At 45.5% G+C, this 25,585-nt stretch overlaps 1 protein-coding gene across 1 annotated transcript in view; it reads left to right on the top strand.

Annotated features, from left to right (window-relative positions):
• Tulp3 (TUB like protein 3) overlaps positions 1–20,832 on the top strand; it is a 40,540-nt gene extending 19,708 nt beyond the window's left edge. The window contains exons 3-11 of the mRNA XM_028754466.1: positions 1,835–1,994; positions 2,552–2,728; positions 13,842–13,963; positions 14,173–14,370; positions 15,124–15,236; positions 16,004–16,118; positions 16,903–17,001; positions 17,639–17,810; positions 18,800–20,832. Coding sequence (XP_028610299.1) covers positions 1,835–1,994; positions 2,552–2,728; positions 13,842–13,963; positions 14,173–14,370; positions 15,124–15,236; positions 16,004–16,118; positions 16,903–17,001; positions 17,639–17,810; positions 18,800–18,933 — 1,290 coding nt within the window. The 3' untranslated portion in view covers positions 18,934–20,832. The remainder of the gene's footprint in view (positions 1–1,834; positions 1,995–2,551; positions 2,729–13,841; positions 13,964–14,172; positions 14,371–15,123; positions 15,237–16,003; positions 16,119–16,902; positions 17,002–17,638; positions 17,811–18,799) is intronic.
• The last annotated feature ends 4,753 nt before the right edge of the window (positions 20,833–25,585 follow it).

Here is a 25,585-nt window from a genome sequence, read left to right as displayed (position 1 = left end):
GGGGATTGGATGGCAAGCCCTGGCTGGCCTCAGACTACAGAGATTGCGGCCTGTGTCTGCGTCCCCAGTGCTGGGATTGCAGGCATGTTCCACCCTGGCTAGCTCTGTTTGCTTCCTTTACTGGACTAATTATAGAATAAGAACCAAGAGCGGACTATAAGAGGCACGTTCATTTTTGATTGACACATAATTACTGTTCATATGTATGGGGCACTGTCACGTTTCATATCAGGTTTATGTGGGTGTGTGCTTGTTCCTGTGTGAGGAAGTCGTAGGGCAACCTGTGGGTCTCAGTCCTCACCTGTCCAGCCTGCTTGAGACAGGACTGTGGGTGGCATAAGCCATCTAGCCATCGAGGTTAGCTGGCTCACAGCTTCTGCAGAACCCCCTATCCCTGCTTCCCCCTCCCCATATGGGCACCCGATGATTATGGCCACTGGACTACTGCATTTGATCTCATGTTCCCAAGTGTAGGAGGAGGGTTCTAGTCTCCAAGCACTGAGTACTGGCTCCTAGCTCCTCAGTGAGTATGAAATGCATTTCAGTTTTCATCTCCCTAATGACTAACAGTGCTATACTGTTCCTAACTTGAAACAAACAAACCAGGATCTCACTGTATAGCCCTGACTGTCTAGATCTGACTCCCTCTGAATTCTGTGGGTACCAGGCATGGACCAGAGCACATACACACATACATTCAGGCAAAACATTATGTATAAAATAAATATAATTTAAAAAATAGTATATGTGACAGCGCTTTCCTTTCTACTCTGGTGTAATCTTTTTCTCATAACCCTTCATGTCTTTTTGCCTGACTTTCTTGCTTTCTTTATCTTGCTACTGGTTTGGTTTGGTTTGGTTTGGTTTGATTAACTTTACCTTTACTTAACAATCTGGGCATGAGCTCCTGAGATCAAGATATCCTCCTGTTTCAGCCTCCCGAGTAGCTGAGACTAAACGAGGGGCCCCAATCTCAGAGTCCCCACCGCTGTAACTGCACCTTTGTGTGTAGGTTGGTTTTTGACAACACAAGCTGGAGTCTTCTGAGAAGAGGGAACAATTGAGAAATGGCTCCCATCAGATTGGACCATAGGCAAGCCTGGGGCGTGGGGGATTTTCTTGATTGATGATTGATGTGAAAAGATCCAGCCCACTCTGGGTGGTGCCATGTCTGGGATGGTAGGCCTGGAGTATAAGAGAAAACTGAGCCAGCCATGAGAAGCAAGCTAGTCAACAGCCTTCCTCCAAGGCCTCTACTCTAGCTGTTGCCCCCAGTTTCTTGTCCTGACTTGACTGTAAGTGGAAGCTAAGGCTTTCCTCTCCAGGTTGCTTTTGGTCATGGTGTTTGGCACTGCAACAGTAACTAAAACACAAAGTAGATGTCCTGCCCCACCCCTGGCTCTGTATCTTGCTTTTACCCACAGACTCCATTGTTCTCTGCTCAGAATGTCCCAGGTGCCTTTTCTTTCTTCTCACCTCTGTCGACATCATTTGATTTTGAATTTTGTAAGTCGAACAAGAATGCAAAACTGAGGTGGGCCTTGGGGGTGCAGTCCTGTAATCCCAGGATTTGGGAGGACTGGGCAGGATTACGAGTTGAAAATCAGTCTGGGATACCTAGAACACTCCATCTCAGAGAAGAAGAAGGCCTTCCTGAGTGTCACCACACCCAGCCTGAGTGTTTCCATCTCTTGTGAAAAAAAAAAAAAAGATTCACAGTAACATTTAGGAGGATTAGTGGGAGTTGAGGAGGGGGAGAAGTGTTCTAGAAAAAACAGTCTAAGCTATTCCAAGAAGGTAGGCCTCATGTTGTAATGCCGAATTTTCTCTCTAGAGGGCACTACTGGAGAAGAAGCAGAGAAAGAAGCGCCTTGAGCCACTCATGGTACAGCCAAACCCAGAAGCCAGGCTGCGAAGGTTAAAGCCAAGAGGTACTGAGGAGCACACGCCTTTGGTGGACCCTCAGACACCACGCAGCGATGTCATCCTACATGGTGTGTATTCAGACAGTGCCACCTCTGACCTAGATAGGGTTTTCACAGACCCAAGATAAGGCGGGAGGATGCTGAGCTGCTACACAGACCCAAGATAAGGCGGGAGGATGCTGAGCTGCTACACAGAGATTGTATTAGCATCCTTCCTAAGTACCTTCATAATCTTTATCATCGCACTCTGGGTCTTTGGGAGGAAAAAAAAACCTGAACGATGCCTTCAAGTTTAAGTTCACTCTAGAACTATTGATTTTGATACAAAATGAATTGTTCTCTCTGACATGAATGAATGAATGAATTCTCAAAATTCTCCAAATGAATGAAGATCCTCTGACGTTGAGCCATTCCCCCAACCTCTTTGTCGAAGTCCTAGGTTCTGAAGGACAGCTTGAGTAGCCAAGTCTGTTAATAGAATTGGTCCCAGTCCTGGACAAACGTGCTTGTAACGCTAAGGAAAGAGGACAATGGGGATGGCTGGGTAGCCCTGTGAGCACACCCCCCCAAACCATCCAGCTCATTTCTGGTTAACTCTCACCCTTTGTCTTCCTCTGGGCTCCTAGGCATCGATGGTCCAGCTGCTTTCCTCAAGCCGGAGGCTCAGGATTTGGAAAGCAAGCCTCAAGTTCTCTCAGTGGGCTCCCCTACCCCAGAAGAAGGCACCGAAGGAAGTGCAGATGGGGAAAGCCCTGTGGAGACAGCCTCCAAGCCAGACCTTCAGGAGATTCTCCAAAAACACGGTGAGGGTGGTACTGAGCTTAAGACAGGGTATCTTCCTCTCTCTCACTGGCTTATATTCTAAGTGGCCCAGGCTTGCTTTGTGTGTCAGCATCTTTGACATTGAAGTGGTGGTGCTTGGCAACAGTAGCTGTTTATGCTGTCCTCTGAGAAAACAGGTAATAGACTATACCATAGCTGTTATTATATATGACTTTTCCTTTTGACAATTATCCATTGCCTACTCCCGCCTGTTGCTCGGATTCTTTTTTGGAGGAGCCCCTGCTAAGGTGCCAGTGACAGACTGAGGGCCAGCTCCACCAAAGGTCACTCCGTGGGAATAATGTTTATTTACAGAGCATGGGGGAGGGGTTACTTGGGAATGGGAGCTTTTCCCCCAACGGAGCTCAGCCGAAAAGCCTCACCCAGCAGACGTGAGGACTTCTCTTAGCCTCACAGATGGAGCCTTCCCCGCTCGCCTCCCCAAGGCTTGTAATTACAGCAGGTGGTAGACAGAGACTGGCTACTCAGGAGAGGGTCTTGGGACCCTCCCCAGCTCTCTGTGAGGGAGTGTAAACAGTCAGCCAGCCCATCTCGGGTCGTCCTTTTGCAGGGGGTTCAGCTAAATACCCCTGGATGGTAGTAACTTAGCTTGAAGGATAGACACTCACAACACCTCTCTTCAGCAGAGTTGCTCTTGACCACTTTGTCCACTACACTCTAATTCTGTGACAAGAGCCCGTTTCATCAGATGCTGGTGTTACAGAAGGACTCTGCATTTCAGAGTTCCCCTGAGATCTCTTTTCTCCTTAAAAACAATTTCACAGTGCCTGTTTTTGCTGATTTTTATCCCCTTTTTTTGAGACAGGGTTTCGCTGTGTAGCCCTGGCTGTCCTGGAGCTCACTCTGTAGACCAGGCTGGTCCTGAACCTGAAGATCCACCAGCCTCTGCTTCCCCTAAGTGCTGGGATTAAAGTTGTGCGCCACCACTGCCCAGTAGCAATTTTGCTTCTTTTTTGTTTTGTTTTGTTTTTTGTTTGTTTGTTTGTTTTTTTAAGACAGGGTTTCTCTGTGTAGCCCTGGCTGTCCTGGAACTCAGAAATCTGCCTGCCTCTGCCTCCCAAGTGCTGGAATTAAAGGTGTGAGCCACCACTGCCTGGCACCAATTTTGTTTCTTTAAAACCTGGTTTCTTTTTCTTTTTCCTTTTAGATAGGGTGTTGTTATGTAACCCAGGCTGGCTTCCAACTCGAGGTCCTCCCATCTCAGCCTTTTGAATGCTAAGATCACAGACCTTGACCACCATGCTATATACCTGCCCTCCAAGTGAGAACCGTGAAGGCCGGTAAGAACCGGCAGATGTGAGGTGCTTGCATTGCCAGCTTCCCCCGGGGAGCTGGATCTGGAGAGTCTGCTGCAGCGTGGTAGAGTAGCTGGATACTGACACGGGTTCCTATGTTCGTCTTTTTAGAAAATAGGCTCTGAGCATCAGTGAGCCAGCTTAGTGACTAAAGACACCTGCTGCCGAGCCTGAGCCCCGGAGCTCAGCATCCGCAGCTCCATAAAGTGGAAGGAGAAAGTCAGCTCCTACAAATTGTCCCCATACACATACCTATCAACTAAATAAATGAATTTTGATTTTAAAGAAAAAAAGTTCTGAGGGCCAAGGAGATGGCTCGGTGGGCAGAGGCACTTCCTGGCAGGCCTAACATCCTGAGTTCGACTCCCAGGACCCACATGGTAGAAGGAGAACAACAATTCCCACTGAATAAACAAATTAAAATGTAATTTTTAAAAGAAGATTTTAAAAAGAAAACAGGGGCCAAGTGTGGTGGAGCATGCCCTCAGCACTCAGGAGGCAGAGGCAGGCGGATTTCTGAGTTCGAGAGTTCAAGGCTAGCCTGGTCTACAGAGTGAGTTCCAGGACAGCCAGGGCTACACAGAGAAACCCTGTCTCAAAAAAACAAACCAAAAAAAGAAAGAAAGAAAGAAAGAAAGAAAGAAAGAAAGAAAGAAAGAAAGAAAGGAAAAAGAAATGGGTTTATTCTGAGAGGCTTTGTGGCCTGGAGTGCACCTCAGTTGCTGGAGTGTTTGCCAACATGCGTGAAGCCCTAACTTTGATCCCAGCACTGACAGGACTGCGTAGAGACGCATGCTTCCAGTCCCACCACTCGGAAGACAGAGGCTGATAAAGCGAGTTTAAGGCTGTCCTGGGCTACATGAGACCCTGTCTCAAATGTAAAATCATGGTTTCTTTGTGCTGGAAGTGAAAAGGTGCCAGAGCGTCCCTGGATGCTCCTAACCCAGACTGGGTGATGTGCCTGCTTCCCAGAGGAAGTTCGAGGCCTGACCGCAGGAGCTGGCCCACGGAGAGGGCAGCTGTGAAGCCGGGTGAAGCTGGGTGTGATCCGATGGGAGGGAGGGAGAGTGGGCAGGGCGAGCCTGGAGGGCTCAGAAGGGTGAGTTCTGGGCATAGAGATGTAGATTGCACGCCTTTATTCCTAGCACTCAGGAGAAACAGGCAGACAGATCTCAGTGTGTTTGAGGTCAGCCTGGTCTACAGACTGAATTCAGAATAGCCAGAGCTACATGGTGAGACTCTGTCTCAAACAAACAGGAAAAGAAGGCACAGGTTCCATAGGAGGCCATAGCAGGACTTTGGAGTTTGCCTAAAACATAATAGGAGGTAGTGGTGAGACAGGTCTCATATAACCCAGGCTGGCCTCAAGCTTATTTTGTAGCCAAGGATAGCCTGGACTTCACAGTCCTGCTTCTGCCTCCTGAGTACTGGGACTACAAGCATGTACTACCAGACCCGGTTCCAGTTAGCGATTTATTGCTGCTGCTGCTGCTGCTATTATGTTGTTGTTGTTGTTGTTGTTGTTGGTGGTGGTGGTGGTGGTGGTGGTGGTGGTGGTGGTGGTAGTGTGTGTGTGTGTGTGTGTGTGTGTGTGGACACATGCTTCAGCACACATGTGGAGGTCAGAGAGCAACTTTAGGGAGTCAGATCTTTCTTTCCACCATGTGGGTTCCAGGAATTGATCTCAGGTTGTTAACCTTGGCAGCAAGCACTTTTACCCAGTGAGTCATCTTGCTGGCCCCACTTGGGAATGTCTTAAGCAGGAAAAAAAAAATTAATTCTTCTTTTTGGAACTGGGTTAAGACAGGGTTTCTTTGTGTAGTCTTGGCTGTTGTGAAACTCACTCTGTAGACTAGACTGGCCTCAGACTTGCAGAGATCCACCTGTCTCTGCCTCCCAAGTACTCACCATCACCCTGTAAAGCTCTTTTCTTTTTTTTTTCTTTTTCTTTTCTTTTATTTACTTTACAACCCTACCACAGTTCCGCTCCTTCCTCTCCTCCTGGCCCTGTCCTCTCATGTCCCCCTCCTCCTCCTCTCCTCTCTACTCCTCCTTTTCACTTCAGAAAAGGTGGGACCTTCCCTGGATATCACCCAGCCTTGGCATATCATTAAGACTAGGCCCATCTTCTCCCATTGGGGTAGCCCTATAGGGAAAGGGTCCCATAGGCAGACAGCAGCATCAGAGACAGCCCCTGCTCCCTCTGTTAGGGGTCCCACATGAGGACCAGCTGTACTGTGTGTACGGAGGGCTAGGTCTGTCCCACACATGCTCTTGGGTTAGTCTCTGTGAGTCCCTCTGGGCCCCGTCTAGTTGATTCTGTGGATTTTCTTAGTGTCCCTGATTCCTGTGGCTTCTTTCATTCTTCCTCCCTGTCTTACCCAGGATTCCCCAAGCTCCGCTTAATGTTTGGCTGTGGGTGTCCGAATCTCTTTCCATCAGTTGCTGGGCGCAACCTCTCTGGTGATGGTTATGCTAGGCTCCTGTCTGCAGGTATAGCAGAGTATCATTAACAGTGTCGGGTGGGCTCCCTCTCATGGCCTGGGTCTCAGGCTGGACCAGTCATTGTCCATTCCCTCAGTTTCTGCTCCATCTTTACCCTACACATATTATAGGAATATAATTGTAGGTGGAAGGATTTGTGGTTGGCTTGGTGTCCCAATCTCTCCATTGGAAGTTTTGCCTGGTTACAGGAGATGGCCACTTCAGACACCATATCCCCCATTGCTAGTCCTAGCTAGGGTCACCCTCATAGATTCCTGGGAGTTTCCACTGTACTAAGTTTCTAGCTCATTCTAGAGATGCTCCTCCCCACCCTCCCTCCCTGTTCCAGTTGTTTCTCCCAGTCCTCTCTCCCTCTGTCCTCTCTCCACCTGATCCCTCTTGTTCCCATCCCCACCCCCACCCCATCAGATCCTCTCCCCACGATGTCTGTTTTACCTCCTCTTCTCAGTGAGATTCCCCCTCGAGTCCTCCTGGTCACTTAGCTTCTTTGTGTCTGGGGATTGTATCATAGTTATTCTCTATGACTAATACCCACTTATAGTGAATACACACCGTGTTTGTCTTTCTGGGTCTGGGTTACCTCACTCAGGATGATTTTTTTCTTATTCCATCCATTTGTCTGCAAATTTCATGATGTCCTTGTTTTTCATAGCTGAGTAGTGTTCCATTGTGTAGATATGCCACATTTTCTTTATCTATTCTTTGGTTGAGGGACATCTGGGTTGTTTCCAGTTTCTAGCTATTAAGAATAAAGCTGCTATGAACATAGTTGAGCAAGTGTCCTTGTGATGGTAGAGAATCTTTTGGGTATAGCTGTGTCTTGAGGTAGAACTATTCTCAGTTTTCTGAGAAACTGCCAAATTGTTTTCCAAAGTGACTGTATAAGTTTGCACTCCCACCAGCAATGGAGGGATGTTCCCCCTGCTCCACATCCTACCCAGCATGAGCTGTCACTTGAGTTTTTGATCTTAACTATTCTGGCAGTGTTAAGATGGAATCTCAGAGTCATTTTGATTTGCATTTCCCTGATGGCTAAGGATGTTGAACATTTCTTTAAGTGTTCCTCGGCCATTAGACATTTCTCTGTTCAGAATTCTTTGTTTAGATCTGTACATGACCACCACCACCCTTTTGTTTTGTTGTGTTTTGTTTTGTTTTGTTTTGTTTGGAGGGGGTTGTTGAGTTTCTCTGTGTACCAGAGCCCTGGCTGTTCTGGCCTCAAACTCATAGAGATCTGCCTGCTCTGTCTTCTGAGTGCTGGGATTAAAGGTCTGTACCACCAAGCCCAGCTATGTACCCCATTTTTAAATTGGGTTATATGGTTTGTTGATGTCTAGTTTCTTGAGGTCTTTATATATCTTAGATAGTAACCTTCTGTCAGATAGAGTGGGTAAAGATCTTTTCCCACTCTGTAGGCTGCCATTTTGTTCTTTTGACAGTGTCTTTTACCTTACAGAAGCTTTTCAGTTTCATGAGGTCCTATTTATTAATTGTTGATCTTAGTGCCTAAGCTATTGGTTTTCGGTTCAGGGAGTTGGCTCCTGTGCCAATGTGTTCATGACTCTTCCCCACTTTCTCTTCTCTCAGGTCTAGTATATCTGGTTTTATTTTGACTTGAGTTTTGTGCAGGGTGATAGATATGGTGGACATGAGTTCTTACATGTAGTCATCCAGTTAGCCCAGCACCATTCATTGAAGATGCTTTCATTTTTCCACTGTATTGTTTTGGCTTCTTTGTCAAAAATCAAGTGTCCATAGGTGTGTGGATTTACTTCTGGGTCTTTGATTCGATTCCATTGATCAGCCTGTCTGTTTTTATGCCAATATCTGTGTTTCATTACTATGGCTTTGAGGTACAGCTTGAAATCAGGATGGGGATACCTTCAGAAGTTCTTTTATTGTTCAGGATTGTTTTAGATAGCCTGGGTTTTTTGTTTTTCCATATGAAGTTGGGAATTTCTCTTTCAAGGTCTGTAAAGAATGATGTTGGAATTTTGGTGGGGATTGCATTGAATCTGTGTGTAGATTGCTTTTGGTAAGATGGCCATTTTTACTGTGTTAATCCTACCAATCCACAAGCATGGGCGATCTTTCCAGCTTCTGATATCTTCTTCAGTTTCTTTGTTCTTGAAGTTCTTGTCATATAGGTCTTTCATTTAGTTGGTTAGGATTACACTAAAATATTTTCCATTATTTGCAACTATTGTGAAGGGTATTGTTTCCCTAATTTCTTTCTCAGCCCGTTTATCATTTCTATATAGGAGGACTACATAATTAATTAAATTAATTAATTATTTTACATCTAGCTGGCCACTTTTCTGAAGCTGTTTATTAGCTATAGGAGTTCTCTGGTAGAATTTTTTTGGTCACTTATGTATACTGTCATATCATCTGCAAATTGCGATACTTGGACTTTTTCCTTTCCAATCTATCCCCTTGATCTCCTTTAAGTTGTCTTATTGCTTTAGGTAAAACTTCAAGTATTATATTGAATAGCTATGGAGAGAGTAGACAGCCTTTTTTTATTCTTGATTTTAGTGGAATTGCTTTGAGATTCTCTCCATTTAATTTGATTTTGGCTATTGGATTGCTGTATATTGCTTTAATTATGTTATGAATGTACTTTTTATCCCTGATCTCTCTAAGGCTTTTTATCATGAGGAGTTTCATCCATCCCTGCATCTCTGGAATGAAACCTACTTGATCATGGTGGGTGATGTTTTTGATATGTTCTTGGATTTGGTTTGAGAATATTTTATTGAGTATTTTTGCATCGATGCTCATAAGAAAACTTGGTCTGTTGTTTTCTTTCTTTTTGAGTCTTTGTGTGACTTAGGTATCAGGGTTACTATCAGAGTGACTCTAGCCCCACAAAGTGAATTTAGCAATGTTCCTCTGTTTCTATTTTGAGGAATATTAATATTAGCACGTCTTTGAAAGTCTAGTAGAGTTTCTGCTAAAACCATCTGACCCTGTGCTCTTTTTACCTGGGAAACTTTTAATGATTGTTTCTGTTTCCTTAGGGGTTATACATCTGTGCTGTGTGGATTATTTATCTGGTCTTGACTTAACTTTGGTAAATGGTATCTTTCAAGAAAATTGTCCATTTCTTTTAGATTTTCCAATTTTATGGAGTACAGGGTTTTGAAGTAAGACCTAATGATTTTTTGAATTTCTAGGGTGTCTATTGTTATGTCCCCTTTTTCATTTCTGATTTTGTTAATGTGAACATTCTCTCTTTCTCTGCCCTTTAGTTAGTTTGACTATGGGTTTGTCTTTCTTACTGATTTTTGCAAAGAACCAGTTCTTTGTTTCATTGATTATTTGTTTTCTTTGTTTCAATTTATTGATTTCAGCCCTGAGTTTGTTTATTTCCTATGTCTACCCTTCTTGGGTGTCTCTGTTGCTTGTTCTGGAGCTTTCAGGTGTGCTGTTAAGTCACTCGTATGTGATCTCATTAGTTCCTTTTCTAAGGCACTTAGTGCTATGAACTTTCCTCTTAGCACTGCTTTCATTATGTCCCATTAGTTTGGGTATGTTGTGGCTTCATTTTCATTGAAATCTAGAAAGTCTTTCATTTCTTTCTTTCTTTTTCCTTGACCTAGTCATTGAGTAGAGAGTTGTTCAGGGCAGTGGTGGTGCATGCCTTTAATCCCAGCACTTGGCAGGCAGAGGCAGGCGGATTTCTGAGTTCGAGGCCAGCCTGGTCTACAGAGTGAGTTCCAGGACAGCCAGGGCTACACAGAGAAACTCTTTGTCTCGAAAAACCAAAAAAAAAAAAAAAAAAAGAAAAGAAAAGAAAAGAAAAGAAAGAAAGAAAGAAAGAAAGAAAGAAAGAAAGAAAGAAAGAAAGTTGTTCAGTTTCCATGAGTTTGTAAGCTTTTGTTGTTTGTGAAGTCTACCTTTGCTCCATGGTGGTCTGATAAGATACAGGTGGTTATTTCAGTTTTCTTCTATCTGGCTTGCTTTGTGACTGACTATATGGTCAGTTTTGGAGACAGTACTATGAGGTGCTGAGAAGAAGGTATGTTTTGTGTTTGGGTAAAATCTTCTGTAGGTATCTGTCAGGTCTGTTTGATTCATAGTATCTGTTAGTTTCGTTATTTCTCTGTTTAGTTTCCGTCTGGATGACCTTGGATGTTGATGTCTCCCACTATTAATGTGTGAGGTTCGATGTGTGCGTTGAGCTTTTGTAAAGTTTCTTTAACCAATGTGGGTTCCCCTACATTTGGGGCATAGATATTCAGAACTGAGACATCATCTTGGTGGATTTATTCCTTTGATGGGTATGAAATGTCTTTCCCCATCTCTTTTGATGAATTAATTAAGGCCTATTTTGTTAATTATTATAATGGCTACTGTAAGGGGAGGTTCTGATGCTAATGTTCCCCAATTGGTTCTTGATTTGTCAATAAAGAAAGCCAAGGGCCAATTGCTGGGCTGAAGGTTCAAGCAGGACTTCCAAATCCCAGGAGGGAAAAGACAGACACAGAGAAGGAGAGGGGCTTTTCAGCCATGCTTTGTTGGAAGAAGAACGAAACAACAATGTAAGGCCTTGGAGGGAGCTAGGGCCTGCGGCCTCCACAACAGGCAGGTGCCCAAGGGTGTTTGGCAGGAGTTAGGTGGGACTAGCCACTAAGATTAGGGGAGGTGGAGAGACGGGGATAATAAATTGGTAAAGGCACACTTTTCCAGCTGGGAGATATCTGCACCCAGCAGTTGTGCCTAGAAGGCAAGTTGTAAAGTAAGAAACTGTGTGTGTGTCTTTTATCCAAGGGTCTTGGGTGGGAGCTAAAGGTGGGTAAAGCAAAAGGGAAGCCAGAAGGAGTTGGTAGCACAACCATCCAAGAAAAGGTGATAGCGTTTAAGACTACCCTCAACAGGCTACACCAGCTAGCTTCTGAACCTTTTTGCTTGGAAAATCTTTTTCTAGCTCTTTGCTCATGGGAGTGTCTGTCTTTGATGTTGAGTTGTGTTTATGCAGCAGAAGGATGGATCTTGTTTTCGAGTCCATTCTGTTAGCTTGTGTCTTTTCACTGGGGAATTGAGTTCATTGATATTGAGATATATTAATGACCTGTGATTGTTAATTCCTGTCATTTTGATGGTGGTGGTGGTTGTGTGTGTGTGTGTGTGTGTGTGTGTGTGTGTGTTGCTTCCCTTCATCTGTTTTTGCTGATGTAAAATTATTTTATGTTTTCTTGGATCTAGTTAACCTTGGGTTGGAGTTTTCCTTCTAGTATGTTCTGTAGAACTGATTTATGGATAGGCATTGTTTAAATTTTGTTTTGTCATGTTGTTTTGTTTTATCTTGTTTTCTCCACCTATAGTAATTGAAGTTTTGTTGCATATAGTAGGCTAGGTTGACATCTGTGGTCTCTTATAGTCAGCAAGACATCTGCCCAGGCCCTTCTGGCTTTTAGAGTCTCTGTTGAGAAGTCTTGTATAGCTGGGCAATGGTGGTGCATGCCTTTAATCCCAGCACTTGGGAGGCAGAGGCAGAAGGATTTCTGAGTTTGAGGACAGCCTGATCTACAGAGTGAGTTCCAGGACAGCCAGGGCTACACAGAGAAACCTTGTCTCAAAAAACAAAACAAACAAACAAACAAACAAAAAGTCTTGTATAATTCTAATAGCTCAGCATTTATATATTATTTGGCCTTTTTCCCTTGTAGCTTTTAATATTCTTTGTTCTGTACATTTAGTGTTTTGGTTATTATGTGGTGTGGGGATTTTCTTTTCTTGTCCAATCTATTTGCTGTGCTATAAGCTTCTTGTATGTTCATAGGCATCTCTTTCTTTATGTTAGGAAAGTTTTCTTCTATGATTTTGTTGAGAATATTTTCTGGGCCTTAGAGCTGGAACTCCTTTTCTTCTCTTTCTTTTTTTTTTTTTTTTTTTATTTATTTTTTATTGATGAGTACACTGTAGCTGGCTTCAGACACACCAGAAGAGGGCATCAGATCTCATTACGGATGGTTGTGAGCCACCATGTGGTTGCTGGGATTTGAACTCAGGACCTCTGGAAGAGCAGTCAGTGCTCTTAACCGCTGAGCCATCTCTCCAGCCCTTTTCTTCTCTTTCTATTATTCTTAGGTTTGGTCTTTTCATGGTATCCCAGGTTTCCTGGGTTAGGCATCTCCCCCGCCCCTCCCTCTTGCCCCAGCCTTGCTTGCTCCGGCCCAAAGGTTTTTTTTTTTTAATTATTATTATATATAAGTACACTGTCTTCAGATACCCCATAAGAGGGCATCAGATCTCATTACGGATGATTGTCAGCGACCATGTGGTTGCTGGGATTTGAACTCATGACCTCTGGAAGAACAATCAGTGCTCTTAACCGGTGAGCCATCTCTCCAGCCTGATTTAACATTTTCTTTGACTGACATATCGATTTCGTCTATCACATATCTTCTACACCTGAGATTCTCTTATATTCCACTGGTGATGCTTGTGTTTGTAATTCCTGTTTGCTTACTTAGGTTTTTTATCTCCAGCGTTGCCTCAGTGTGTGTGTGTGTGTGTGTGTGTGTGTGTCTTATTCTGCTATTCTGTTTCCATTTTCAGGTCATGAACAGTTTTATTCATTTTCTTTACCTGTTTGATTATATTTTCCTATATTTTATAAAGAGATTTAGTCACTTCCTCTTTAACGGCCTGTATCATCTTCATAAGATTGGAATTCAGGTCATTTCCTTGTGTTTCATCAACTATATTGGGATATCCAGGGCTTGCTGTAATAGGATGGCTGTCATAAGTGGTACCCTGGCTGTTTCTGACAGTGTTCTGACACTCACCCCTAGTTGTCTGGGTTTGCCGTTATTGTAGGTTTAGATGCTAATTTCTGAGTTTACCTTTGTTAGATGGGTATTTTTTTGGTTGTTTTTCCCCTTGGTTTCTGTTTCCTTTCTGGTCTTCTGGCCTGAGTGGCCTGGGCTTCTGATGACCACACAAGACTTCAGGTTCGGTAGGTTGTCTCTGGCGGGGTATTTTGTGGTCTGTTTGACTTCTGGGGTTTTGGGTACCAAAGTTGTCTCTCCAGTCCCTAGAACCTGCATGGGCTCTGGGAAAGCAGAGGTCTTCTACTGAAGTCATAGGACAGAACGTGGGGCCCAGGTGGTAGGGTACAGTTTACAGCAGTTCAGTGTGCTTTAAGGGGAGTTGGCAGGCATAGGGTGGGGTCTTACCTGGGGTCCCTCCATATTCTTTATTTCTAATATGATCGTTTCCAGTCACAGTTGGCAGCTGCTGACAGTGTCTCGCTTCTTGCCAGGCATCTTGAGTAGTGTGAACTACGACGAGGAGCCTGACGAAGAGGAAGATGGGGACAACCCCAGCTCCCCATCAGCTCGTTCAGAGAAGGAGAGTGCTGCAGCCAGCCAGAAAGCAGCCTCGGTATGTTGTGCTGAAGCAGCAGCTAGTGGGACTGTCCCCAGACACCTTACCTCAGGGATCCTGATTCCCTGTTTGTCCCGTCAGGTCGCCCCTTGCCAGAGGACTGGAGACAAGGTTGGGAGAGCCAGAGGGTTTTGTCCACGAAGTGTCTGTTGCAGGGGTGACGGTTTTGCCCAATTCTGGTTGCTCACATTGAACTCTGTTTTCAGGAGACCGGAGCTTCCGGTGTGACAGCCCAGCAGGGTGATGCCCAGCTCGGAGAAGTGGAGGATTTAGAGGACTTTGCGTATAGTCCTGCCCCTCGGGGTGTCACGGTGAAGTGTAGAGTAACCAGGGATAAGAAAGGCATGGACCGTGGCCTCTTCCCCACCTACTATATGCACCTGGAGAAGGAGGAGAACCGCAAGGTACGGGGTCTGTCCTAGGCCGTGTCCTTCCAGCGTTAGGAATAAAACGTCACGCGTGCTCGGCAGGTACCGCTCCATCAAGCCACATCCTGAGCCCGAGCTGCTCCCGAGAGGACAAGGCTGTTGCAGAGTTGATTATGTCCAGGAAGTCCCTCTGGTTAGACCACACAGCACCTGACAGTGGGTCGTGTGCCCAGAAGTCCTGTGCTTAGTGTCATCATAGGCAAGGGCAGGCTCTCCAGTCCCTCACCACTGCCCACCTTCAAGTGTAGAAGTGTTTCCCTGTGTTAGGGTGGGGCTCAGCCTCCTGCCCTGGTGGAGCTTACCTACCACTGAGCTTACCTGCCACTGAGCTGACCACCACTGAGCTGACCACCACTGACCTACCACTGAGCTGCCTCACTGAGTGCTGGCTTTCATTTGTATATTTACTTATTTTTATGGGGCTTTTTGGTTTGTTTGTTTGGTTGGTTGGTTGTTTGGTTAGTTGGTTGGTTTTTTTGTTTGGTTGAGTTTTTTTTGTTTTGTCCTTGTTTTTTGGGACAGTGTCTCTTTGTGGAGCCCTGGCTGTCCTGGAATTCACTCTGTAGAATTTCAAATTCACAGAGATCCTCTTGCCTCTGCCTCCTCAGTGCCTGGATTATAGGTTCACCATGCTGGGCCCCAAGATCGATTTCTTTGCATGTGATAGGGTACTGATAAAGACTGTGGACTCACTGGACTTCTGTTCGACTGGCCTTTTTCTTTCCTCAGATATTTCTTCTAGCTGGTAGGAAGCGGAAAAAGAGCAAAACATCAAACTACCTGGTCTCCACGGACCCAACAGACTTGTCTCGTGAAGGAGAAAGTTACATCGGCAAACTCAGGTGACAGAGCCTCAGATCACTGGTCTGGTCCTTCTGTAGTTCTGTGATTTCAGAGTAATGACTGTTGTATCCTTCCTCCCCCACCCCAGCCCCCCTTCCAACACCCTGCCTCCAGTCTGGTCAGCTCGTACCCTTCTTTGTTACTAGGGATTAAACCTGAGGCCTTACACTTGGTATGCAGCTGCTCTACCACTGAACAACATCTCTAGCTTTTGCTATTTTTTTTTCATGATTCAAATACATAGCTGTGTTAATCTTAAAAAGAAAAAAAATAAGCAGGGTGGTGGTAGTATACACCTTTAATCCCAGTCCTTGGGAGGCAGAGGCAGGTGGATCTCAGTTTAAGGCCAGCCTGGTCTACAGAGTGAGTTCCAGGACAGCCAGGGCTATACAGAGAAACCCTCTCTTGAAATACCAAAAGGCAAAATGTTACAAGAAACTCTTGAGGCATAGTGGTGCACACCTTTGACCCAGAGCTTGGAAGCACATGGAGCATGAGTTCCCGGCCAGCCAGGGATATGCAGAGAGAACTTGTCTCGAAAACTAAAAGAATAATGTAATTTATCTTATTAAATTATTTATTGTTAATAAATCACTAATAAAATTATTTATTCATATTAAATTCTTTAAAATAAAAATCTTTAAGAAGAAAATATCAAATGGTGTCCGTGCTGGCATCGGCGAGCAGGCAGACAGGTCTCCCTACTACTTCTGTCCTCGAAGGGAAGACTGTGGATCATCATGGCAGCTTTCTCTCCCGATACTAGATCCAATCTCATGGGGACCAAGTTCACAGTGTATGACCATGGTGTCAACCCTGTCAAGGCCCAGGGTCTGGTGGAGAAGGCCCACACTCGACAGGAGCTGGCTGCCATTTGCTATGTAAGTGCTCCTCTTGCCTCCCCTGGTGCTCCCCACTGTGCCCTCCTGCATGCCCGCCAGGCCCCAAGCCGGCTCCTCTCACTCCTCCTCCCTTGTTTCCTTGACCCCCTTCTAGGGGCTGGCATCATTTCAGGTGGATTTAGATCACCAGGTTCAGCTATGCTCAGCTCTGCATTAGCCTCCCTTCCCTGATGCTTACACTTTGGTCAGAGGCTACAATACAATAAAACATAAATTAAGACTAAAGCCATCTCTTTGCATTTAATCTTTCCCTCCTTCCCTCTGCTCCTCCTTCTTTCTTTCTCTCTTTCTTCTTCCTTTTTTTTTTTCGTTGTTGTTTTTTTTTTTTTTCTTTCTAGACAGGGTCTCCTTGTCTGCCCTAGCCTTCCTGCATATTCCAGGCTGGCCTCAAACTCTCAACCTTCCTGCTTCAACCTGCTGAATTCTGGGATTAAAGGTGTGTACCACCACGACTGGCTTTCTTTTCTTTCCTTTTTTCCTTCCTCCCGTGACCAGGGCTCACTATTTTGCCTAGGCTAGCCCAAAACTCCTGGCCTTAAGCAGTCTTCTCATGTCAGCCTCCCACATGCTAAGACACATGTGCGCAGGTCTGTGCCACCACGCCTGGCTTCCTGTGTCCAGTTCTTGGTCTCTGGAAACGGAACTGGTTTTGGTGCTCTTGGTGCAGGCAGCATTTTCTGTGCCAGAAGAAATTGCCTGTAAAGTAGAACAGTTTCTTTTTCTCTTCTGTTTCCAAATTCTGCCTGACTTTACTGTCTTTCAGGAAACAAACGTTCTCGGTTTCAAAGGCCCTAGGAAAATGTCTGTGATCATTCCAGGGATGAATATGAATCATGAACGCATCCCGTTCCGACCACGAAACGTAAGTAAAAACATATTCCCAATAAAACCAGGTCTCAAAGACAGAAGAGAAATTATATTCCACCATCAAAGGTCTCTAAAACACAGTAATACACCTTTAATGCAGTCATACAGTGCAGCAGAGACCAATTTAAGACACTGCTTTCTGGAAACGGAAGGGACAAAGCAGGCTGGACTGCTTCTCTTACCATTCATCAGGAAAGCCGCTGCTCCCGGTCCCCAGAATAGGATGTTGATTTAAGAAATGCTAGAACATCAGAATCTCAAGGCTGGGTCTAGAGAGATGGCTCAGTGGTTAAGGGCACTGGTTCCTCTCCCAGAGGTCAAGTTTAATTCCCAGGTCCAGTTCCCACGTGGTGGCTCACAATTACCTATAACTTCAAATTAAAACAAAAATCAGTAATTAAAAAAAAAGGCCTTAAAAAGGAATTCCATGGTGACTAGGAGTCGTGAGTGGGGTGTAAAGTGAATAAGTAAAAAATAAAATTAAATTAAAAAAAAAATGACTCCCATAGCTTGTGCTGCTGTCTGCCTTTGGTCCTCTGATGTCGTTTCAACCTTTCTGAGGTGAGGAAGTGGGCCTTTTCCCTGACTCTCAGGATTGTGAGTAAATGACAAAGTCGTTTTCCCTCTCATAGGAACATGAGAGCTTGCTTTCAAAATGGCAGAACAAATCCATGGAGAACTTGATCGAGCTGCACAACAAGGCCCCGGTGTGGAACGATGACACCCAGTCCTACGTCCTGAACTTTCATGGCAGAGTCACCCAGGCATCAGTGAAGAACTTCCAGATAGTCCACGGGAACGACCGTAAGTGCAGGGAAGGGCTGGGTGGGATTGGGAGATGTACCCTGCACAGGCTCCGAAGTGACCGTGTTCATGGTGGCCTGGAAGCCGTCCAGGAGGGAGTGATTGAAAAATGATCTCTTGGGAAGAGCGTCATGGCGTGAGAGGAGGCGTGACAGGAGGGTGAGCGCCTTCCCGTGGTACATCAAAGGACTGTTTGTTGGGTGAAGCCATTAGGACCCAGGTGCAAGTGACCTCATGAAAGCCAGCCGGTGACTGACTGGGTGACTGACTGCAGCCTGTCCTCTGGTCCCACCAGGTTCCCTAGGCTTTCTTCCTGCCCGCCATGCTAGTCAGGAATAATTTCCCAGTCTGTAGGGAGCAGAACAGACATAGAAAATTGAATGGCTTTACCTTTCTGAGACAGGGTCACGCCTTGTAGTCCCAGTGGGTTGAGCTGTGATCCTCCTGCCTCAGCCTCCTGAGTGCTAAGATAGCAAGTATGCACCACCACACCCAGACACAAGCTTTCTTCCTTCTTTCTTTCTTCCTTCCTTCCTTCCTTCCTTCCTTCCTTCCTTCCTTCCTTCCTTCCTTCCTTCCTTTCTTTCTTTCTTTCTTTGTGTGTGAGGCTAGGGCTAGAACTTAGTATCTCCACCACCACATCCCTGGCAGGTGCTATACCACTGAGCCATTTCCCCCATCCCTCCATTGCCTATTTTAAAGAGAACCCACACCTCCTAGTACGACCACATTAACCTCCAATACCGTGTGGGTCTCAATTTCCCCAACACTGCTGCCATCCTGTCCTCGGTTCCTCGCATCGTGGTGACCCCCAACCATATGGTTATTTTCACTGCTGCTTCATAACTGTAATTTTGCTACTGTCTCGAATCGTAATGTGGTTTATCTGACACGCGAGCCCTGTGAAAGGGTTGCTCAACCCACAGAGGACTCTCGGCGCACGGGCTGGGAACTGTGGCTCTAACGGGTTCATGTCTTTCTGTTTCCAGCTGACTACATAGTCATGCAGTTTGGGCGCGTGGCTGACGACGTCTTCACACTGGACTATAACTACCCACTGTGCGCACTCCAAGCCTTCGCCATTGGGCTATCCAGCTTTGACAGCAAGCTGGCGTGTGAATGAGAAGCAGCAAGGAGGGGATTCCTTCACCACAGAGCCTTCAGGAGCAGAAAGCTGCTGCCCCTGCCTCTGCCCCTGCCCCTGCCCCAGCACAAGAAGAGCAACATTCTGCCCCTCTAGGGAATGATCGAGTGTGTGTGTGTGTGAATGTGTGTATGTGTGTTTATACATTCATACACATACACACGTGAACACGTGCATCCACACACTTGTTCATGCCTTCTCTGAACTTCAGAGACCTGGTCAAAGATTACAGCTTCTCATGGGTGAGAGATAGTTTAAAGCACAGGGAGGTAGACACCCAGGCACACTGGTGTCTCCTGACTGCACCACAGATTCTCTGTGGTGAGTGTAGCCTTCGTGTGCTCGGGCACTTCCAACAGAATCAGGTTCTAATGATTAGATCCTTGGGCCTCCTTTTTTGAAGACCCTTTCAAAAGGGGGCTGTTTCCTCAGATGCCTTTAGCCCAGGGCCAGCAGACTTTCTCAGCCAACGATCTCATAGTGTCTCTTGTACTGACTCCAGTCAGCTTCTTTAGCACAAAAACAGCCATAACTAGTTGGTGCACAAAGAGTGTAGCTGTGTCCCAATAAAACTTTATTTACAAAGAGGGCATTGGCCTACTCTGGCCTGTGACTCTGGTTTGCAGGCCTGCCTTGGATCGTGTCCCTGTCCTCCAAGGCTGGATCGTCTTCCAGAACACGAGTGGGGAGAGGGCATGGTTTACTTTTCAGTAGCCACAGACTGAGCTTATTTTTATTTTTTTAATTTTTCCCATGGATCTCTGTGTAGCTCTGCCTGTCCTGGAACTTGTTCTGTAGACCAGGCTGGCCTCAGAGATCCACCTGCCTCTGCCTACCAAGCGCTGGGATTAAAGGCGTATACTACCATTCCTGGCAACAGACTGACTCTTAAGAGGAATTCTTGCTGAATCCACTCTTGGTAGCTTTTGCCTCACTGAGATGATGGCTGTAAAGTGTCATCTGCCATCATGGGGCATGTGACACTAACTTGTTTGTGGGTCTGAAAGGCTCTGCTGTCCCAGCCTCCCTATTGCTTGTCCTCAGAGCGGGTTGGTGGGCAGCCATCTCAGAAGCATGACTGTGGCCAGGTCTCTGGGGTCCTCACTCTCCAGTGTCTTAATCTAGGGTCTTGTTAGAGACAGCAAGAGTCTTGGTGAGAAGGCCGCCTTGCTGACGCTCCACAGGCCTTGCCTGTCAGCTTTGTCCTCCAGCCTCGAAGCCTGTCCCACACCAGTGCAGACAGACACTGCTTGGTACACTGAGGTTTTGAGATCATGGACATCTCCCAGCGAATCATGACAAATTCCTCAAGCTCCCCAGCCTACAATGCACCTGAACTTGAGAATTCAAAAACTTTGGGTCTACCTTCAGTGGTCCCCTACTCCCAAACTGCTTCCCAGCATGGGTGAAGGGTCGCTGGCGACTGCTCCATGGTTTTACCTCTGTGGAGGAGGTCCCTGCCTCCCTGCCTTCCCTTGCTCCCTGCTGAGCATCACACAGCTGCGTGATGACGTGATGACGTGAGATCTGGAAGATCAGGCCTGTGCTGACCCAGTGTCTTGCCTGTCCCTTCAGATGTCACTGTTCTGCCTCAGGCATGCTTCCCGTTAAGTGCCTTGTTCATAAATGTGCTCCGAAACCTGACACACCTCTGCCATCCACTTTCCCTGGCAAAGCCACCTTTGTTGAGCTGAAAGCTGCTCACTGGTCTCCACTTACAGGGGTTGGGCCTACGGGCCACCGGGTCTGACCTTTCTGTCCTGCTTAGAGAGCTGTATACTCGAATTTGACGGACTCGGAGCTTGAGTGTGCAGGTTTTACATGAATCCTATTTATACCTTTTGTATGCCATATAAATAAAGATAATTTATATAAAGATGTTGCCTTCCCAGAATCCAATCCCTTGGGGTTCCTCCTATTGTGTGTTCTTTGAGCCAAGTAGCAGCAGAATAAGGTCTGGGGTGAGGGCGGGCACCACAGACTAAGAAACCTGTCTAGGAGACAGTGTAGATGTGTCATACTCAAGGTCTTGGAGCTTTGCATGGATCACGGAACTGAGCAGAATGTGCCAGGGGCCCTGGATAGCCAGCCTGCATCATCTTGGACGCCTACACTGGTCAGCCTCCTGGATCTTTTGTTGACTTCTGTTGACGGGTACATCAAAACAAGTGAAATATCTAACAGTAAAACAGACCTCCTACGTGTGTGTGTGTGTGTGTGTGTGTGTGTAGCCCAGGCTGCCTTTGAACTCATTTCCCTCCTACCTGAGCCTCTCCAGCACTGAAACTAAGCTCTCTACACATTTAGTGGACCATGTGTCACCTGATACTGACACCTGGAGAGAAAGCTTGCACCTACAGACTTTGAGCTTTTACTTCCATGTTAGCAATAAAGACAGAAAAAGTCAAAGGCCCCAGCTGAGAATTTGGTTCCTAATAGCCTGATGTTTTTCTTTTGCATAATTTTATGTGATTAAGGTGTATTATGACCTTGGAGTTTTTTGTTTTTGTTTTTTTTGTTTTGTTTTGTTTGATGGGATGGAGGCAGGTCTCAGCAATTTTTTGTGTATGGGTTTTTTTTCTTTCTGCACATCTTTGTGCACATTCGTGCCTGGTGCCCAAAGAGAGGGTAATGGCAGTGAATACACTTTAACTGGAGTTACAAGTGGTCATTAGCGACTGTGTGAGCACCAAGAATTGAACCCTGGTCCTCTGGAGGAATGGCAAGTGCTCTTAACCACTGGGCCATCTGTCCAGCCTCTGCCTCAAGTGCTAAGATCTGAATTCTTTTGTTAACACTTTTATTCAACACTTAGTGATATTTTTCTCTTTCAAGGCTGGGGGTGGAGTCCAGGGCCTTACACATGCTGGGTCACACTCTGAAAAGGTCATTGAGCACGGTGACGTGCCTGCAATTCAAGGACTTGGGCTTCTGAGTGAGGAGGCTTTTGAGACCAACTTTGGCTATGTACTGAGGCCCTGTATGAATATTTCTTCCGTTTTAAAGACAAGGTCTTTATTTATATGGCATACAGCTAGTCCTAGCTGGCTTGGAACTCACTGTATAGACTAGGCTGGTCTTGAACTCAGAGATCCATCAACACTGCTCCTTGAGTGCTGGGATCAGAGGTATGTCCCACTCTGCTCAGCCTCTGATTTTTTTTTTTAAAGACAAAAATTTCATGTTGCCCTAGACTAGCCTGTACCTATGTAGTTGAGGATATATTCCTGACAAGTAGCCTGATTTGTAGGTAGCTGGGTTGTATGTTCATGTTCATGGGATGTGTGTGAAGGGACACATGCATGTGGAGACCCGAGGTTAACCTCAAGGGTTGTCCTTAGGTGATCTTCTCATTTTCTAAGAAAAGGTCTCTGTCCCGAGGTTAGGCTAGGCTGGGTGGCCAGTGACACCAAAGACTAAAACTGGCTGGCAGGTATCACCAGGGATTAGTCTGTTTTTCACCCAAAGTTTGGATTGCAAACTTCAAACCAGACTGGACAGGTCTTCACGAGTTTCAGGCCAGCCTGATCTATATAATGAATTCTAGAACAGCCAGAGCTATGTAGCAAGACTCTGACTCAAAAAACAAACAAAACAGGAATTTCCATGCTCTCGTGGGTAAATACTTTTATGAACTGAGCCATCTTCTGATCCCTGTGCCCTAAAATCAATTAGGTTGACACTTGTCAATTCTTTTGTCCTATATGTAATTTCCTAAAGGTGCAAAGACATCTTGATCCACAGAGAAAATACTGGGGACACAGCAGGCCACCTTGACCCCAGACTGGTTCCTTCAGACAGAATGGCCCCTTTCTGGTTGCCCTTTATCTAATGTTTGCTGTTGTAATTTTTTTAAAAGCCTCAGTCTTGAGGAGCAACAATGCACATGCTTGTAGTTCCAGCACTCCAGTGGCCAAGGCCAGAAACCTTTAAGGCCAATCTGGTCTACACAGCCAGACAAACTAATAAAAGACTCCCAAGAGTAAGATGTGGTTTTGGCGCCACCTTGTGGCCAGCAGCGCACATTACAAGTTCCTAGGAACTTTGTAACCCCCACACCACCCAATATTACAGAGCAATTCTCTCAAGTGTGAAAACTCTAGTGTGATGGTTTGTATGTGCTTGGCCCAGGGAGTGTCACTATTTGGAATGTGGCATTGTTGGAGTAGGTGTGTCACTGTGTCTGTGGGCTTTAAGACCCTCATCCTAGCTGTCTAAAATCGAGTCTTCCACTACCAGCCTTCAGATGAAGATGTAGGACTCTCAGCTCCTCCTGCACCATGCCTGCCTGGATGTTGCCGTGTTCCCACCTTGGTGATAATGGACTGAATCTCTGAACCTGTAAGTCAGTCCCAATTAAATGTTTTCCTTTATAAGAGTTGCCTTGGTCATGGTGTCTCTTCACATCAGTAAAACCCTAAAACAACTAGTAAAAGAAAAAAAAATTGTGTGTGTGTGTGTGTGTGTGTGTGTGTGTGTGTCTCAGAGGCTAAGAACACTTGTGGCTCTTCTGGAGGATGTGAGTTTAACCTCCAGTACTCACATGACAGTTCACAACCATCTGTATCTCCAGTTCCAGGGATCACACCCTCTTCTGACTTCAGCAGGCACCAGGAACACACTCAGTACACAGGCAAATTGATGAACCAGCCTGCCTCCATCTTAGGCTTGAAAGCTATCTTATAGTAAACACAAACTGGGCTCATCCTGTTTGTCATTAAACAGGTTTCTCAAGGATTAGGCCATGTCCCACTTGTGACCTTAACTACAAATGGTTCTATACTGCCTGTCCCAGGACACAGTAACCATGTCTTTGTTTCAAAAAAACCTTTTATAACCAATTTACAACTCTACCTTTGTTTGAAAAGGTTGTTATAAGTACCTGTTGTTAGGACTACTTTGTAACACCACCTTGCAACCATGGTTGTGTTTCAGATGGTCATTATGACTAACTTGTTATGCTTGCATTCTGCTATAACTTTGCCTATTTTGCCTCCCATATGCCCCACTTGGAAACCCCTACCCTTGATCTATAAAAGCCTATCTTCTTCATATCCAATGCTGACCTCTGGAATCCTGCCTTAGGGGCTAGAAGCCTGTGTACACCAATAAAAATGTTTGCTTTAATTATTTACTTGTGCCGGGCGGTGGTGGTGCATGCCTTTAATCCCAGCACTTGGGAGGCAGAGGCAGGCAGATTTCTGAGTTCGAGGCCAGCCTGGTCTACAGAGTGAGTTCCAGGACAGCCAGGGCTACACAGAGAAACCCTGTCTCGAAAAAACCAAATAATAATAATAATAATAATAATTATTATTATTATTATTTACTTGCTTTAATTAATGAATTTGGCCATGATTTGTGTCAGTGGTCTTTCTCCTCGAATTTTTGGGATTAAAATATATGCAAGCAAAACACTCATACGCCATCTTTTGTCTTGTTTTGTACTTCAAGACAGGGTTTCCCTGTGTAGCCAAGGCTGCCCTTGAAGTCCTAAATGTAACACAAGATGACCTTGAATCATTGACCCTGCTGCCTCCACCCCACTTCCAGAATGACAGGAACCTGGCTATGCGTGCTGGAGATCAAACCAGGACTTGGAGCACACTAGAGAGTGAGCACCTTGCCAACTAAGCGATATCCCCACCCCTACCCCCTTTTTATTTCTTAAAAATTTTAAATGGACACAAAAAATTGTACATATTTACGGATACAGTGAAATCACCAGGGCTAATGTAACTATCTTTTCAGACATTTATCATTTTTTGTGAACAGACTGGCGATTTGTATGTTAACACTGTTCTGCGCGTGTACACCCACCCCTCACTCTCCCCTCAATAACCTTCAAGTATATCCCCCCTCTTGTCATATTTCCTGCCATCCTGAATTCTCTTCTGAGCTATCATGGTGAGTTTCAGGTATTGCCCTTTAGACGGTCCATGGCTACGCTGCTAACCAGTATAACCAACCACTCATACATATGTGATTATTATTTTTTATTTATTTATTGAGTCAGAGTCTAATATAGACTAGACTGTGTTCAACTGAACCTGGACATGCAGAACTGTGGCTTTTGTTTGGTTGGTTTTTGAGTTTTGGGTTTTGGTTTTGGGTTGTTTTGGCTTTTCAAGGCAGGGTTTCTCTGTGTAGCCTTGGCTGTCCTGGAACTTGCTGTGTAGACCAGGTGGGCTGTGAACTCACAGAGATGTGCCTTCTTCTGCCTCCCAAGTATTAAAGGCATGTACCACCACCACCTGGCAGAACTGTGGCGATTTCAATGCAAATAAATTAAAATTCAGCCCCCTGGGTTGGATGTTTACCAGGCCACAGAGATCTCAAATTTTGGTTTCTGAGTTGACATGTCGTCTTGCCAAGTTTCCTGTGTGGAGGCTGGGGAGTGTCGCTTGTCCAGCTCCAGAGTCAGGGAAGATTAATTTTGTTTCTGTGTCTCTCTAGTTCTCAGCTACCACAAGGCCCCAGAAAGTCATATATGTTCAAGGAGCCTGGTAAGGCAAGGCTGTATTCACAGAACTTAAAAGGTAGAGGTTGAGGTTTGGACTCCAAGGGCAATCTTATCCATGTGAGAGGCCACCCTTAGTGTCCTAGGGAGCAAAGCTTGCCTGAAGTAGGTTAA

This window comes from Grammomys surdaster, unplaced genomic scaffold, assembly GCF_004785775.1.
Source record: "Grammomys surdaster isolate TR1022 unplaced genomic scaffold, NIH_TR_1.0 126013, whole genome shotgun sequence".
Lineage (NCBI taxonomy): Eukaryota > Metazoa > Chordata > Mammalia > Rodentia > Muridae > Grammomys > Grammomys surdaster.
The sequence above is the reverse complement of the archived record's forward strand: the minus strand, read 5'-3'. Positions and strand labels throughout refer to the sequence as shown.